This window comes from Pomacea canaliculata, linkage group LG2 (assembly GCF_003073045.1).
Source record: "Pomacea canaliculata isolate SZHN2017 linkage group LG2, ASM307304v1, whole genome shotgun sequence".
NCBI lineage: Eukaryota > Metazoa > Mollusca > Gastropoda > Architaenioglossa > Ampullariidae > Pomacea > Pomacea canaliculata.
Window position 1 is genome coordinate 26,880,524 of NC_037591.1, and position 14,781 is coordinate 26,895,304.

At 40.5% G+C, this 14,781-nt stretch overlaps 1 protein-coding gene across 4 annotated transcripts in view; it reads right to left on the reverse strand.

Moving 5' to 3' along the window:
- Window positions 1–202: 202 nt before the first annotated feature.
- Window positions 203–14,781, reverse strand: part of LOC112557460 — a 34,622-nt gene continuing 20,043 nt past the window's right edge. For 3 of the 4 annotated variants that reach the window (XM_025227332.1, XM_025227330.1, XM_025227333.1), the window contains 10 exons: window positions 12,879–13,553; window positions 11,390–11,583; window positions 9,612–10,076; window positions 8,986–9,293; window positions 7,664–8,008; window positions 6,613–6,906; window positions 5,148–6,093; window positions 4,553–4,704; window positions 1,135–1,365; window positions 203–802 (listed from right to left, as the gene is read on the reverse strand). In XM_025227332.1, the coding sequence (XP_025083117.1) occupies window positions 4,629–4,704; window positions 5,148–6,093; window positions 6,613–6,906; window positions 7,664–8,008; window positions 8,986–9,293; window positions 9,612–10,076; window positions 11,390–11,583; window positions 12,879–13,553 (3,303 nt within the window). In that variant the 3' untranslated portion in view covers window positions 203–802; window positions 1,135–1,365; window positions 4,553–4,628. The remainder of the gene's footprint in view (window positions 803–1,134; window positions 1,366–4,552; window positions 4,705–5,147; window positions 6,094–6,612; window positions 6,907–7,663; window positions 8,009–8,985; window positions 9,294–9,611; window positions 10,077–11,389; window positions 11,584–12,878; window positions 13,554–14,781) is intronic. The other variant, XM_025227331.1, reaches the window with a different exon arrangement.

Here is a 14,781-nt window from a genome sequence, read left to right on the forward strand (position 1 = left end):
ATTTATTCACAGACTAGTCAAATAAAGCTTAATATAAATGGTTATAAAAAGTTGTCTCAAATATATCTAAGTGTGTTGGTCTCTACACAACGAAGACATCGATATATAATTTGTATGAAAAATATCCATAAATCGAACAAATAGAAATACTCAAAAGCAAGGTGACGAGTCGAGTTAAAGGGCGGGCGGTGTGCATTATTTGTCTAGGGATGGGGTAAATGAGTGCAAGAAACAGCACATTGGTACTGTCAGGTTTCCTGTAGTCCCTTCAGTAAAGAGCCAAGACCAAGCTGATGATTTGCTTCTGCTTCTTATGTTTGTCATGAGAACGATAACAAGTTTTTTAATGATGAAACTTTTGCGACACAGTCACAGTTATCACAGTAGTTATAACAAGTATGTGATGGAAATAATAAAACAAGACATGTCTTTTTTTTTTTACTTAATGACACAAAAATAACTTCATCAAACTGTTGTCAATAGCCAGAATTCAAGGGCAGATCATTCACGCTTGTGGTTGTCTTCTTACTGTACACCTCAAGGCCTCCTTTACACTAATGATACGGGCATGCTTTTATACAGTTGATTGTAACACTGTATCTTTTAAGAAACTCTTTTAATATTCTTTTAACATTGATTGCCCTGTTGATTGGATATTCTCTGTTATTTGAAGAACATTTCCTGTCTTTTGTGTGATAAGCTGCTGAGTAAAAGTTACATCACCGTGGACATTGTTAATGCTGACGGCAGGAAAACTGCAATTGGTACCATTAGAAATAGAGTTTTCCTTTCCATTGCGCTGCTGAAACATGAACATGTTTTGATATATTTGAAAAATATAATTTCAAATATAATTGCTGCAAAACCTCGCATTCTTATTGTGCACAACGATTAGCGATTTTTTAGTCACCTTATTGAGGGGAAAACTGTAGCAGACAGCATTAAGAGGATCAACATTAAAACTAACAAATTTAAAAATGTTTAAAGCAACTTTGTGTGATTTTTAAAAACATTTAAGGAATCATAGATAAATAGATCGATATATCCAGTTCTCTCTATCGCTCACACACTACACCGCCTATTCTTTCTCACTAACACAGCTATCCACTTAGTGGAAGAAAAAAAAGTTATTACCTGGAGATCCACTTGATATGGTGCACTGTTCCACAATGGTTCTATACTCTCCTGCGTTTTAAAGTGTGAAACACGAATGCATGCGACTAGAGTTGAAGGCATCCCTTTATTTTCATTTGATTTACATTTCAGCATCCAGCCAGGACTGAAAGGACCCAGGTCTGTGTATTTCACTGCCTGGTGTTCTTTGGAGTTGTCACATGTTACTTTGCCCCAGTTGAGACAGAATGTCTGGAAAAGAAATAATTTGAGATGCCATTTGCTACATGATTTAAGAAATAAAACCAATTCCAGTGATCTATGAAAGGTTTGTAGTACACCAGGTACTTTTGCTGTCAAATCTGTGTAATCACAAGTAAATTTTGCTTTATCTAGCACTCAAACAGTCAGTTATAAACATCGTACCAAAAATAAAAACTGCTCGCAGTTAAACAATGAGGAATAAAGTTATAATAGTTATGTTCATAAGCACTTAGCCCTGAATTCTTCTCTAAACCTTATCTTACTCCTAAACTTGAAAAACCAAAGCCCCTCTTTCAACCATTTTGAAATCCACTTTTACTCTGGTGACGATCGAGTATTGACTGTTTTTATATAGATTCGTGATACCTAAAAAATCACTTGTCCAAAATGTACTTTTATATACTGAGCACTTGTATTAGTATGCAATTTGATACATGAAAACACGTACTTGATACTCTAGAATTTTATACAAAACATCGTTCATCTTGCAACGTCTCCTCATATTTAATGATTTAATACAAGTTTCTATCTTGAGACAACTTGTGTGGAAGCTTGAAATGAGGAGTTATGTTTGTTAAACAAAACACGAACCTTTTTAGCATATTTCGTGGCTTCAACTTATTTTTTATGAGTGTTTTATAGGTGTCCGGTCACTTAATCCCCAGACACTTCATCCCCGACACTTCATCCCCGACACTTCATCCCCGATACATTTAATCCCCAGACACTTCATCCCAGACACTTCATCCCCGACACTTCATCCCGATACATTTAATCCCCAGACACTTCATCCCAGACACTCATCCCGACACTTATCCCGACATTCATCCCCGACACTTCATCCCGACACTTCATCCCCCCGACTTCATCCCCGAGACATTTAATCCCCGAGACTTTTAATCCCGACACTTCTCCCTGACACTTCTCTCCGACCTCCTCCCGAACTTCATTCCCAGACACTTAATCCTTTATAAAGCATTATGTAATGCTTCTGTCAAAGCATTGAATTAGAATACGTCATCCCCACACTGTATAGAGCAATGTGTGATGTGTGATGTGTGATTTCTAATCACTGATTTTTCTATAAAGCATTGTTTAAAGCCTCTATAAAAGTGTTGAGTTAGTAAGATATTTTTATTCTTCGTTGAACGACAGTTCTGTGAGCTTGAAATATAACCGTAAGAGAAATGCCTCTGGAGTTCATAAAAAGTGGTAAAGGTAGATCGATACTAATTCATGATGGACATGAATTCTGGCTCAAGAAGAAGGCGCTAAACGGAAACATGAACTGGAGATGTACCAAGCATCAATCACTGAAGTGTCCTGTCACGTTAGTGACAGCTGAAAATGAAATCATCAAGGAGTTATCTACTCACAATCATGAGTGCAACAAAGAGAAGGCGATGGCAAAGAATGCAGTTGGGAAAATGAAGGAGAAGATGACTGAATACAACAACTGCGGGGGCTTGTCAAGCTGCAGTAAGTGTCAATTTACTCCATCTGTTTCTCATGGCTCTACCTGGTAAAAGTACTATAAACAGGACTCTTAACCGACATCGTGAGAGACTCAGAAACAAAGATGCTGGTGGAGCTTTGCCACCTCTTCCTGCTGATGCAATGTTTGAAGTACAGCATTATATCAAGGAGTTTCTATTATACGAACTCCATGGGGACAAGCAACAATAATCGCTTTCTAGTTTTCGGTGACAGACAATTACTAGATTGGCTCGGACGCAGCAACTGCTGGTTCGCCGATGGTACTTTTCAAAGTTGTCCGCAGTTTATTCTACAACTCTACACTATTCAATTTCCAATTCGCGCAAGGAGTGATTCCGCAGTGCTGTACTGCTTGTTTCAGGACAAATCAAGTGCAACCTATAATAGATTGGTTGGGTGCAGTTAGAGAGCTAGTGCCTAATGCAGCTCCAGAGACTATGTAACAGACTTTGAAGAAAGCTGCGATGACCACTTTTAGAGAGAAGTTTCAGTCATGTAAAGTAAGGGCTGTTTACTTTCACTTAAGTCAAGCGGTATTACGCAAGTCTCTGAACTGGGGATGAGAAGTGAACTATGACGAAGACGACGAGTTACGTGGAATGGTCAGATGACTCCCAGCACTGGCCTATGTACGTGAGGAAGACATCGTCGATTCCTTCGAATTGCTTGCAGAGTCAATGCACAGACATGATCGCATCGGAACTTCTATCCTACTTCGAGCATACGTACATACGGGGCGCAGACTGCGCGGTAGAGGGGATATACTACGCTTCAGCTTTATTCCTCCAGACACTTGGAACAAATACCTGGACGTCATCGGCGGTGTTGCACGAACAAAAACTCTGTGGAGGGTTGGCATCACGCTTCAATCTCTCTTCTCCTGTCATCACCCAACGATGTGGACATTCCTTGAGGTCTACGTAAGGATTGGTCAGCTACACAAGGCGTCTGTTTACAATCATGCGCCGGCACAGAGAAACGTGCAAAGAGGAAATACGCTGAGTTAGCAACATTGTAGAGAAATATGAGTCAATGGATCGTCTCTGTACCTCCGATCATTAGCTTACTTTCATATTGATTAACAGCAATTACTCCGAACACTCAAGAACAATTTTCATATCATATTGTTGAAGAACATTAATTTACTTGCTTATATGAACTTTAACTAATGTTGTAGATGTTCAATGACGTTGAAGTTAATAGCATGAATTTGAATTTGAATTTCAATTAATAAATTTCAAATAAATTTTTCGCTGATCTTCATAATTTTTATAGTTTAAGAATTTAGTTTAGGGATGAAGTGTCTGGGGATGAAGTGCTTAGGGATTAAAAGTCTAGGGGATGAAGTGTCGGGGATGAAGTGTCGGGGATGAAGTGTCTGGGGATTAAGTGACTGGGAACCGTTTTATAAACAAAACTGCTGTAGTACCTATCCGCTCATCAGCAGCTGCTTAAAAGAACTAGAGATTATTTCTAATGTAATACTCAATCCAGTGTATATATATATCTCAGAATGTATACACCACTCTAAAAGCAATTAGCTAACGTTTTAGTGTTTTTAACTTGATTATCCGACAAAAGAATGCTATATGTGGCCACAACAAGAGAACATAAAGTACATTGATTAAACAGTGCTAAGACAAATATACAATGTAAGAAAAATTGTAACAAGTCATACGTTTGTTGCTGCGAGTTTCTGGTTAAACTGCCACGTAGTCGTCTGTTCATTGTCGATAATAAGGTCCACTTGCAGTTCAGCTGGTATCAACATCGTTTTGAGTTGAAATGTTGTACTTAAGACTCTTTGTAACAATTGTCATCCGGCTTCCACTGTACATGGTAGAACTGTCTTTGTAACATCCCATTAATAGTGTTTTTTTCTTACACTTATACTTCTACGAAACGATTGAATACGTATTTGTGCAAGCCAACAAACCTAAGCAGATTTAATTCTTGTAAGCTTCTGGAGATAAATATTTTGTTTGAAAGTACACAGAATCAGGAAATTCTTTTTTTTCATAATTTGAAACATCAAGTAGGCCTAAAACGATTTTTACCAAATTTTCATTTTCAAATAAAATGTGTTTTTATATATCTCCTGCACTTTCAATTTCTGTGTATCGCTTGTCGTCCGTGTCTGTCTTCCTATCTAACTTTGCTTATATAGCCTTTAACACATGCTTCATCTATTTAAAAGAACCTTTAAATGTATATTTATACTTGTTTAACTGTTGGATTAGATGCTTTAATTATAGAAACTGTTTTCTGCTCACCTGTCGAAAGTCTGAATATGTATCTTGTCCCAGAGCTGTGCTATGACGGACACTTGCACAGACTCATCGTCATACGTGGGAGATGCATACACCTCCAGGCCGATGTTCTGACACAGACCACAGTATGTGCACACGTAGCCACTGAAATGTGACGTCATCACTTCTACCTGTCTTTCTTCATTTACATAAAAATAGACTTCTAATGCCTCTTTGTCAGGTGCCTCTGTCATGTCTTGCAGTCTTTGTATTTTGCTAATATTTATTTCTTCTTCTTGTCCTCCGTGTGTTATGCAGTAAACATGCAAAAGGTTGACGTCATAGTCTGAAGACAGGCAGGTAGGCAGGGTGATCTGAATATGGTTTTGGAAGCAGAAGTCATGACCTGCCTTGAACTCGGCCAGTGGGCTGACGATGGTTTCCGTGGAGGGCAGCTGTAGTTTGTGCTTGATGTACACGTCATTAGCACAAACGGCAGCATGAACTGTGACCTTTGTGTTGTCCTCTATAGCACCTGCTGGTACCTGGAGAACTACATCAGATCCTTGTTTCTGCAGTCTGCCTCCTGCAGCAGAGAAGCAGCCCCGAACTTGCCAGTGATCGCTGAAGATCGGACTGGAGAAAGTGTCATCGCTTGTGTCGGAAACCTCGTCTGTTCTGTCGTCGCGAGGACAGCCGGACTCCATGATGTGCTGTGGAGGTGTCACAGCTGCTGCTTCTCTGAGATCAAGGTTGATCTTAAAAGGAAATGAATAACACTTAGAGTTTGTGTCCTTTTGTATTTCTGTATCCTCTGCCCCTTTCTTACTGCATGGAGCTGATGCTTCGCATTTTCTTCTCTCTTTCTCCTGCGTCTCCTCGACATTCGTGTCAGATTCCACACCACAACCTTCATCTGAATTTTGATCAGATTTTGTTTCAGCATTTTGTCCGTCAGCGGGGGAGATACCTAGACAGCAATGTGTTAGCTTGATTAAATCTACTAAACAAGTACACGCGTGTAAGGACCTTATTTTCAGGTAAATCAATGCATCACAAAATGTGCCAGCTACGACAGACTCGACATTTTTAAGACACTTTATCCTACTGCTTTCAAATCACTAATAACCCAACGAACATAATCTTAAACTAACTGGCCTGTTCACACCTATTCACTCTATTTACCGTTTTGAATGAGTCTGCATGATTTGGAAAAGGATATGCACATTATATAATATTGAAGAATGATGTGAAAAATCCGAAAACATACTTAGAAGTTAGGAATTTGCAAAGCGGCGTGTTAGGACAGTGACTTTTAGTATTAACATGAGCTCTGTCGCTTGGATGTCTGTATTTTTGTTTGGGGGGGGGGATTTACACATGAATCTACCTGACGGTTTTATGTTTAAAATATATTTTTTTATGAATGTACCATTTTTTAGGCTCTGATGTTGACACGGCTTTATAAACCTACAACCAGCTAACCAACCTGGTGACGGGCTGATGTCATCGCTGTTCTCAGTAGTGTCTCCTGATCTGCACTCATCAGGAGACCGGTCAGGCTTCACGTTTGGTGGTAGAGATGCTTCACTGAGATCAGGTATGGTTGGATGCGGAACAGAAGAACACTGAGGATCAGTGTCCAAGGTGGAGGACGTTAGTATTTCGATATCTTCTGATTCTGTGACATGGCATTTAGTCACAGATTTGTCAGTTCTAATATCTTCCTTTTGATCTTGTTGGCTTTCATCCTCAGAAGCTAAGTCGCAGTCCCCGTAGTATTCTGCAGCAAGTAAAGTATGTGTTGGCAAAATCCATAAAATTTATAAGGATAGGTTGTGACAGTTTTGTTATTATAAGGGAAGGTAACATTTTGTTAATTAGTTTCGAGATTTGTTTCTTATTGTCTTTTTACTTTCTCACTATTTTTCATTTTATTTTTGAGTTTTTCATCTTGACAAACAATTTTTCGTTGTTTGCAAGAAGTAGAATACATTCTATAATTTATTCTACACTATCCGTTTATGTGATGAAGAAACTTTGGTCAACTTTGCTTTCATTGTTGCCTTCTACGTCGTATACGTATTAAGAATGACTGAAAACTTATTTATCTTCGTCCTTTTTCATCAGAAAAAACATGGTCTACATAGATATGCAATATCCCACAATCATAAGGAAAAAAAAAAAAAAACCCTAAAAAAATGTCGTATTTACAACAGAGGCTAATTCACAGTATTTCCTTCTACATTCTCCTCTGAACGGGTTTTGTTAGTTTGTTCCTTGGTAGAAAACAAATGCTTCAAGATATTTAATATATTTAAGACTCTTATGTAGCTCAGGTTTGTTCGTAGATTAAGTATTGATTATCATTATACAAATGAAGTAATATCTTGGTTCAGGATGCATAACAGAACGGCTATTTACATTTTAAAAAATATGTATAAATAGCAGTTTCTCAACAATCATAAAATGGTGATATCTCCTTTTATTGTTTGAAACATCTTTTCTTCAAAACATTTCACTCCTCAAAAAAGGCAAACCTCTGTAGGTGATAAACACCAGCTGCGACCTGCACCGGGATATGGTAAGAAGTCCTACATCTTCAAGCTCATCAACGATAGCGACAACTACTTTTCTTTCAAGACCACGAGCATCATCTTCATCTGCAACTACCACCTCGTCTTCACGCGCCGTGACGATGTCCTCGAGGTTATCCCTTCTCATGCACCGGACAGGGATACCCGCCTTTCTCAGTCCTGTCTCCAGGTCCATGAAGTACCTGACATGAATACTGGGCAGTACTAGCACGTCTCTGTACTGCAGGCGCACAGATGTTGTGTCGCTTCTGGTGGGAGCAATAGCAGTAGATGTGGTGGTAATATTTCCTGCAAATATTCAGTTTCTTGTATTAAATGCCGGAAACAAACAAACAAACAAACAAACAAACAAACAAACAAAGAAAGAAACAAACAAAGAAACCAGTAATATTAGCCATGACATAGACCAGCATCACTCATACAGTCTTGTTAACCCTTTGACATTTGACTCTGTCATGTTGACCGCCAACATGTGCCTTAGCTCCTCACACTTTTATGTGGCGCAGTGGTGCTTGTCACTAACAGAGGGAAAGGTTTAGCTCTTGTATCAGATACGACATTCTTTTGGCTCTGTATTTAACACATGTTTACATGGCTATCTCTGGCCTTGATGTTGTCTTAGTGGCGAGTTTAGCGCGAAACACTCATTCCTCCCCCCTGTCCCCCTCTTATCAAATTTATTTTTTTTTATTTACGCCATGTAATAAGTCACAAGGGCAAAAGAATTGCTTGTGTTATCTAGGTGTACGTGGATAAATAGCATTTTGTACATGAAAGTCTCTACCCATTACTCAGTCTACCTATCACCGTTTTATATTACCTACAAGTTGTATACAAGTCGGCCCTAAGCTCTACTTGGGGTGATTAGGAACAAGAAGAGGGGGGGGGTGTTTTACGCCGTGCCAGCAACTGAGGCTATATTACGGCAAGCAGCCAGCCCTGTAAACAGATGCCACGTGCAGAGAAAGAACAGCGTGCCCGAGACGAGAAATGAACTCTGGGCAGCCAACCCTCACTGTATTGGTGACAGGCGCTAACCGTTGCGCCACCGGACCGCTCTAGGAACAAGAAGAAGTAAACAAGTAGGTTATACTGCATTTATGGCAATGAAAGCATTTGACAGTTTACGGCTCTTCTTTTTAAGTTAGTATATATCATACATTTTTATTTGCAGGGAAACATCTCGAGGAACGAGTTTAAATTAGTCCTTTTTCATTTTACTAATTCAAAGGCTGGAAATACCATTGCACGAACTGTACCCCTACCTGGAACATCAGCAAGAACGTCCATTAGGATCTTTGCCACGTGCTCACCGCACGTAACACAACGGTTGATACGTCGCGTGCTTCTGTGACTGCCTTTGTGTCTTGGGAGAGGGAATCGCTGGACTGGTGGGCCACGTGGACTCTCATACTCCCCACGAAGGCTGTAAGTCTCCGAAAAGCGGATGGGTATGGTTAAATATTGAACTTGCCAGCGGGACGGTGCAATCTCGAGATAATTGCTTGCCGCCCAGAAATACAGATGTGGAACTTGTGTCAGTAACTTGTCCCAGAATATTTGTGCGCGGTAACTGTAAAAAATGTAAAGAAAAAGAACGATTTTTCTCAATGTTTGATAAACGTATGCATTTTTGTATGTGATTGTAGATGCATTTTTAAAGTTTGCGACTTATTGTTGCGATTTTGGCCTCTAAATTATAATAATTGAAGTTTAAAAATGCTCTATAAAATGAAGTCACCTTCCTCGGCGAACTTAACAATTATCTTTGCTGATACATGTAAACAATGGTTGCTTTCATTGCCTTTATAAATTTTGAACGTGTGAACATTCTGTTGTAGTGATGCAATAACTTTACTTTTTATCAGCCGTTTCTCATTGCACTCATTACCTGACTGAAGAGTCCATTTCATCGGCGATGACGTGCAGCACTCCTCCAGTCGCCGCTTGCGATAAGTCCCTCACAGCATTGTAGACATCACTATCTGTTCTAAACCTATACTCCCTAAGGTGGAGCTGTCCAGATGTCCCAGAGGGCGCCAGTTGTGTCTCTATAGTCTGCTGCAGCAGGTAGTACATCCTGTAGCACGCTGCACAGCTGTCCGAGGTGCAGACCAAGAAGACATCGCTTCCACATCTCAGCCATTCTGTGGCCTTTAGCTGCAACACTATGCTTTTACCTGTACCAGGCAGTCCAGCCAGCATGACCCTTGGAGATGTCATGGTCAGCAGGTGAACTTGCTCCGGAAACAATGTAATAACAGCATAAGAACACTGTGTCGTGAAGGGCGAAGGTTGATTCAAGATTTTAAGGCACAGGCGTGGAATGGTCACCGTTACCGTGGAACCGCAGAACCTACAACATTTAAAATAATAGTGTACATGTGAGATACTCACAAGAAAACGGACATAAGAAAAGTAAAAGCTACGTGATAATTAACTAGCACTGATAAGAATAATAAGAATAATAAGAACGATACCTGTGGGACATTATTATGACTGGGAAAAATCAGATGTTCTGACTTTGAGGACCAGAAACGGACAAAAGGCGAAGATTCTAGCACAATGGAGAAGACACTAAACGAGAGCTTCTTAATTTGCAGGAAAGTGGTCAGTTCCATTTTCACCGTTGTAAAACGGCGACCAATGACCTGGTTTGGCCATGTTACACGACACAACACTACACAACACTACAGATATCGGTAGATATAGGCGGTATAAACCTAACCTGTAAATTTCAGCCTCCAAAACCCATCCGTTGACTAATTATCCTCTACGTTTCGCACCTGTGACCAACGAGCGCTGATAACAGTGTACTACGTCACGTTGGTACACCATTGACAACATTGCCTGCAGTCAACATCAACCAGAGAAAGAGAGAACGAGCGACAGTTGGGATTATTCAGACGCTGACAGTCGACTTTCTCGTGGTTCTGTAAAACTGCTACTGTAGTACGAGAAATACAGACTTTCAACGTCCGAGTAAGCCGACGTTTCTGACATTCTCCCTCTTATTGGTGTTGACTGCGTGACGTAGTCCACTGTTAGCGTGACGTAGTACACTATCAGCGCTAACTGATCACAGGTTCTAATCGCGTTCTTTGCTAGTGGATGATTAATTAACGGAGGGGTTTTGGAAGCTAAAATTTACAGGTTAGGTTTATATCGCCTGTATCTACCGATACATGTAAAAAAACAAGCCATTTAGGTTGGTCTTTAAGGTACCATAGAAGTCGGTCGACGCAGAGGTGAACAGAAGAATAAAAGGGCTAGCAAACGATAGGGAATGGTCATTTCATGCAGGCCCTGGTCCTCACCGCTCAACACAGGCCTAAATGGTGAGCATCGTTTGCTTGTAGGTAGGTTGTCTACTTTAAGGGTATCGCCGGATTCTTAAGATTCATTGTAGATTTACCTTTGTTGATTTTACTGGAAAAAAGAATTATCTGACCACACTTTTCAGACACCAAAGTAAGTGGCTTTTCCCAACCAAGCATAAGTACGCGTATTAATTTACCTTTGGTTTTCTATTATATAAATTAATAACTTTTATTGCAGCGCGCGTGTCTGCTTGTATTATGAAATATACGACAATCATTAATTCAAGACGCTCTTATGAATTCTGACATGTGTCGACTGTGTGAAAGACAAGATAGTTTTAACAATTACCTGGCCACCAGCGTCTCGTACCCATCAGAAGTCATTGCGGTCTCAGATCGAGACCTAACCACACATCGCAACCACCATTCCCAAAGTTCTGTAGAGACATCCTGCAGTGCACCGGACAGATACAACTGCTCAGAGCAGAGACAAAGACCAACGACACTGACGAGGTCAGCTGCTTCCAGACATCGACACAGATCCTGTAAGACAACCACATGCTGCATAAGTATATAATGAATACAAACTGTTATTAACACTGACAGTTGACAATTAAAAGAGTAAAGCCCTTGCAGCACTCTGTTTCAGAATTTTTTCCGAAACATCCACGCTTGATAACGGACATGCAATGTAGAGTCTGTTGTAAAAGTGGGAATATTGTTAACATATATATAAATGCTTTGTTGAGATAAGTTAGTGAGTACACAGGAATAAACATATTGAAGGTGCTCGTGAACTCGACTGTAGTCAATAAACACAGTATACTTTCTCACTGGGTTAGTAAAGGTGGTGATTGTCATCGCAAATAAAAACAGTAAATTATATTCTTTTTTAATGCTAACTTAAGCTTTCATGATGCTCATTATTCTACAGTTCTTACCATCCATATTCCTCATATTACTAACTGGCGCTCGGAACATAACCCACCAACCCCTATTCAGGCTTGTCTAGGTGACAAACTACTGGGTACACTGCTCTAATGGACTAGATTGTACCCTGGTGGCACAGCGTCACTCAAATGCTGTTTCTCTGAAGACACATTCAATTCTGTCATCATCATCATCATCATCGTGCGGTGCACCACCACCATCATCATCATCATCCAATCATCGATCAATCAACAATCAATCATCATCATCTTCATTGCTATTATTCACTGACAATGTGCATAGGTTTGTTGTGTAATTGTATATCGGCTTAAAACAGTTTTTTGGTGGATCTAAATTTATGGATGGAGTATGACCGTTGCATTATTCTCAATTTTATCCACGTACCCAGTTATCACAGAAACAAGAAACTCGTTTGTATCTCTGTCTCTCCACTTATCGAATGATTTACCAAGGTGTCTCGACATCAGTCGAAACAAATTAGTACAAATGAATTATCTGCATAATTCTGAAAAGGTTTATTTCATTAATTAATTTATGCATGGAGATAAACATAATGCAGATAAATTAAAGATAATATTTGGATTTTGATAGGTGCAAAATATGTAAATTCGATTCGCAGAAAAACACAATTTCATCTCACATTTACAGGTGACTTAAATTCCAATGATATGATTAAAAAAGGTGGAATTTAACACTTTGTGCAACAGTGTCCGGGGGTATGGATGAATGCCAGTGTGGAATTTCATGACCACGCACATTTCTCAATGTTAAAGATGTCACATGGACTAACCTCCCACGATGTAAAGTAAGAAACCATTAGTAAACTCTTTTAAGTTAATCGTACGAGTATATAAAATGTTTTTAGAGCATGAACATTGCAATGTTACCTTAGTCAGTATCGGATCCTCAGCAAGTGCCTGTTGTACCTGATGACCTGTAAGGTTGGGGAAAGCAATTGTCTTTGTGATGCGCAGGCCTGGGACGATGTCTGACACCAGGTGTGACAACACGGCCTCCGCCATGTCCACCTGTAATATGGCCTCTTTGAGTTTACTTCGTATCTTGCTGTCTACATCTTGTTGTGACATGCCACTCTTAGATGAGTTATCGCCAAAAGCCTTCACCTCGCAGACGACAAGACCGTAGGTTCGGTGAATGATGAGCAGGTCAGAGTCGCCTTCTTCCCAGTTCCTTGGTGGAGCAGGAGGGACACTGTCGGGTGGAGGTAAATAGTCAGCTGCTGCTGAGTAACAAGGTTGGCCGGAGTTTTGTCCAAAGCACAGCTGACTCAGCACAAACATCACCTCGTCCTTTGCTTCTGATATTTCCTCCAGACAGAACAGCACCCGCTGTAAGGCTGAGTTATTGTCCTGAGGAGGACATTGCTGGGAAGATCGGGATGCATACTGTTCCTCTCTCCAATAGGTCAAACCAAAGTCCTGAATGTTGTGCACGAGATCTGCACCCGCAGGACGCCAAAAATAAGTGCTATGAAGAAGATCAGGAAAAGACTCTTTAACCCACTGTATCCATAAATCTCGGCTCTCTTCAAATTTGAATTCCTGCACATTATTTAGAGAAGTATAAAATTAACAAAAGTATTTGTATGTAATTTGTCCTTAGAAGGTATTTTTATGTTTTATACGATAATTGTTGTTTTAAAAATTGACTTTAACCATTAGCATATTGTAGCGGACAGGGGTATGAGTGGATGAAAGGTTGTCACTTGTGAATGTCCAAATATTAGTAGAAATCGTGGGCCTCGTGATTTTTGGATACCCCGTGAGTTTCAGACCTCACGAGCAAGGCATGTAGAGCTCCCGCCGTGTGGAGGGTGACAGAGGCTGTATATATAGACGAGAGTTGGAAGTCTATGGGGGGCAATTGTTTTTGGATTAACACCGACAGTGTGTACGTGAAGAAGCTGTCTGGAAGTGCGAGCGATATGTGTCGTGTACCGGAGACGTTGTACAGTCTCCAAGTCACTTCTGCTGTGTGCGGGGGAGTGAGGCGCCGGGCTCGAAACGGCTAGAGGTTTGTTTGTCAGCCGGAGTCGACGTCGACGACGACAACACCAGCAACAGGAATGATGGTGGCCTGAGGAGAGGACCCCCCGCCCCTCCATCATCCGGAACAGCTTGAGGGCGTTTCGACGACAGGAGGCCTGTCTTCTGCAACTCCACTGCTATCTGCAGGGGGGAGCGATTAGCTCGGCGTGAGAAAGTCAGGAGAGACTTGACTAGTGTGAGCAGTAGAAACTTCAGGCCCGCTGGTGACATATACGGGGTGCATACTGGTGCAAGGCGACGGTACGCGTGAGAGCTCGTCCCAACTCCCTACTTGTACATCTATCATCGCGGTGCCGGACGACGGACGAACAAAGTCATCGGCCATCATTTCTTCTGCGTTGCGTCTAGAGTGCCCTCCATACAACAAGAACAATTGTGCAAAATCGCAAGTGACAATTGTATGTGCTCATCAGAGACTATACATCCCACATAGCAAGGACGTTTGGTTGAAGCTAAGTGGCATGTGTATGTGTATTGTGTGGTGGAACGAATGTGATAGTTAAGATTAGATTAATTGACTCATTAAGTTTCTGGATTAGTATTAAGGAGAATAATTAGTATTAACGGGACATCCTAGATAACTAGCCAAGATAGGGAATTAGTTCATTTGCATGTTCCTTTTTATTCCTTCATTGTTTTGTAAGCTCTCGGCATTTTTTCCTTGCCACTTAATAAGTATTCTTTGCTTTCACTGAAATTGCGTTGCGTTGTTTGTTGGGGT